Below are 2,988 nucleotides of genomic sequence, written 5' to 3'. Positions count from 1 at the left end.
AAGTATAATTCAGGTATATCGTCATTTTTTGCAGCAAATATCACCAACATGGCATCATGGCTGCCTCCGCCCAATCACAACCCACAGAAATTTGCGCTTCATGTGGCGCGGACGGAGACATGGAACAGACCATAGGCTGCAATGGATGCCCTAATTGGATCCACTATCTTTGCACGGGGCTTCCTCTATATAAAATCATGTTTTTCATAAAAACAAACAGAAAATACACGTGTAAGACGTGTTTTGATAAGACATACGGGGACGATGACGTAGCGATGAACGAAACAAAGGAGGCGGAAGACGCTTTAATTTGGCAGGATAAAAACCTCCCAAAAACGAGCAGAATGACAAAGGACATCAATGCCTCCCCGAACGCATCGCTCCCACTTCCACCAACACATACAAGCGTAGAAAACGAAGACTCGCTAACCCAAAAGGACACCACAACATCCCAACAACCACAGCACACCACACAACAACACATATCAACTGACCAAACCCCAAACCTCCCCACAGGGACTAGGCCCAAGACTACAGAGAAAGGGCAAGTAACTAGTAACACTGATCATGCCAACTCGGTTAAAGAGCCTCACCACACCGAGACAATTCCCGAGGCTAAGGCCCTCGACGCCACCGGCACAGGGGCGGTCGCCACTAAGACAGGGGAGACCCATAACCCTGTCCAAAACAATGCGACGAAGGTACCTCACCCTACCGGGACAATCCCCAAAGCTAAGGTTTCGGATGCCAAGACGAAACAAGCCCCTGCCCCCACCCAACCCCCTCAGGCAAACCCACCTACTAGTCTAAGTCCAGACAATCCCTCCCAGAACGGGGCTAGGCCCAAGGACCAAGGCAAGGACACCCCTATCTGCAGATACTATAAAAAGGGAAGATGCAGACATGGCAACTCGGGCAAGGAATGCAACTACAGACACCCCAAACCATGCCACAAGCTTTTGACGCATGGTACTAGGGATGATCGTGGTTGCAAATTAGGAAGGGATAAATGCCCTCAGTTCCACCCACTCATGTGCAAGAATTCTGTAAGGCATGGCATATGTAGAGTCAAGTCTTGCAAATTCACACATGTCAAAGGGACGTGGAAACCAAATGACGCCAAAACCCAAGTCGCACAAACAAACACCAACAACAACACCAAAAAACCTGGTAACCTAGGGAGCATACCAGGAAATACCAGACACAAGGCAGCACCAGGGACACCCACAGGCCCCCTCCCCCTCAAACACACACACAAACGCTAGCTCACCTTTTTTAGAGTTAGCGACAGCTCTACAGACCACCATGAATACGCTAACCAAAGCTGTAGAGTCCCAGAGCATAATAGTATCCTCCCTGATGCAAGGGAGTCACAGGAACTGGCCACCACTTCAGGCCCACCCGGCATTCCCCTGGGCACCCGTCGTTCACACCAACTAGAGTCCATACTAATGGGTAACATACAGGGCCTCTACCCAAAAAGCAACAAAAGCAAAGTCTCCTTCCTGAAGGAACTAACGCTAGAAGAGGACCCAATGTTCATTGCCCTCACGGAGACTCACCTGGCTACCAACGTGAAAGACTCTGAGATAGGAATAACCAACTACACCCTATATAGAGCTGACAGAGAGGGACGAAGCCATGGTGGTGTAATGGTCTACCTCAGGCACGATCTAGCTGCCCACACCATGACACTATTATCCCACTCAAACGGGGTGATAGAACTCCTAGCCTTACACATCACCAACATAAATCTAATAATTGTAAACTGCTACCGCCCACCTCAGTGCAATCTCGAAAGCTTCTCAAAAGCTTTGGAAAAACTGAACGAAGTGCTAGAGACCACCCCACATGCCATGACAGATGTCATTATCTGTGGTGATTTCAACTTCCCCTTTATATGCTGGCCTGATGGCAGATCCAGTGGGGGCACTCTAGAAGATCAAGCCCAAGCAAAACTCCTTCTAGAGATCGCCGATAAACTGTTCCTAAACCAGCACATAATGGAGCCGACTAGAAGGAACAACATATTGGACCTCTTTTTTACCAATAATCAAGAGTCGGTCAGCAATTGCAGGTCAGAGAAAACAATCTTCTCTGACCACAATATAGTTTACATCAACACAACTTACATCAAAAGTAAGACACCGCAGGATTCCATGACTCCTCCGAACATGACACCTTTCGCCAACTTCAACTTCTTCAGTCAAAAGGTAGACTGGGATCAATTACAACAAGACCTCAGGAAGATTGACTGGAAACTGGCACTGCAGGGATCTGACCCCAACACCACTCTCAACACACTATTGAGGATTCTGCTGGAGGTGTGTACTGCTTATGTACCAAGGAAAAGCAACAAAAAGGATCGCAGATACTCCATCCCGCGAGACAGAAAAATCCTTATGCGAAAACGTGCCAACCTCAACCTAAAACTCGTTAACAGTACCAATGAGACCCAAAGGCTCATAATCTCCTCAAAAATAGAGGACATAGAGCAGAAAATTAAACACTCACACGAGGAGCAGAGAAGAACAGAGGAACACCAAGCTATAGAAAACATAAGGCACAACCCGAAATTCTTCTACAGCTACTGTAAGAAGTTCCTCAAAACCAAGTCACAGATTGGGCCCCTAGTGACGGAACAAGGCACTATAACAGATGCCCCAAAAGAAACCTGCCAGATGCTGGCACACCAATATAACAGTGTGTTCAGCATACCTAAGACACAGATGGAAATCCTTGATCCCACAACCTTCTTCAACCAGACGACCACGAACCTGAACCAGCTTACCGACATTCGAGTGACTGAACAGGACATCAAAAAGGCGATAAAGGAGCTCAGGAGTAACTCGGCCGCAGGACCAGACGGTGTACCAGCAATCCTACTCCTAAAATGCTGCGAGGTCTTGGCAGTTCCAATACATATGTTGTGGCTAGCCTCCTTTGACAAAGGAGAGATCCCGGCACTGCTCAAACAAGCCATCATAA

General features: G+C 47.8%; 1 protein-coding gene across 1 annotated transcript in view; it reads left to right on the top strand.

The window, feature by feature from the left end:
* Window positions 1-1,451: 1,451 nt before the first annotated feature.
* The window catches only part of LOC143037360 (uncharacterized), a 22,036-nt gene continuing 20,499 nt past the window's right edge, over window positions 1,452-2,988 (top strand). The window contains exon 1 of the mRNA XM_076205498.1: window positions 1,452-2,988. This exon is cut by the window's right edge and continues 413 nt beyond it. Within this exon, the coding sequence (XP_076061613.1) occupies window positions 1,452-2,988 (1,537 nt within the window).

Source organism: Oratosquilla oratoria, chromosome 22, assembly GCF_046742065.1.
Source record: "Oratosquilla oratoria isolate Oo_2021 chromosome 22, ASM4674206v1, whole genome shotgun sequence".
NCBI lineage: Eukaryota > Metazoa > Arthropoda > Malacostraca > Stomatopoda > Squillidae > Oratosquilla > Oratosquilla oratoria.
Note: the sequence above shows the minus strand (reverse complement) of the source record. Positions and strands in the feature narration are given on the sequence as shown.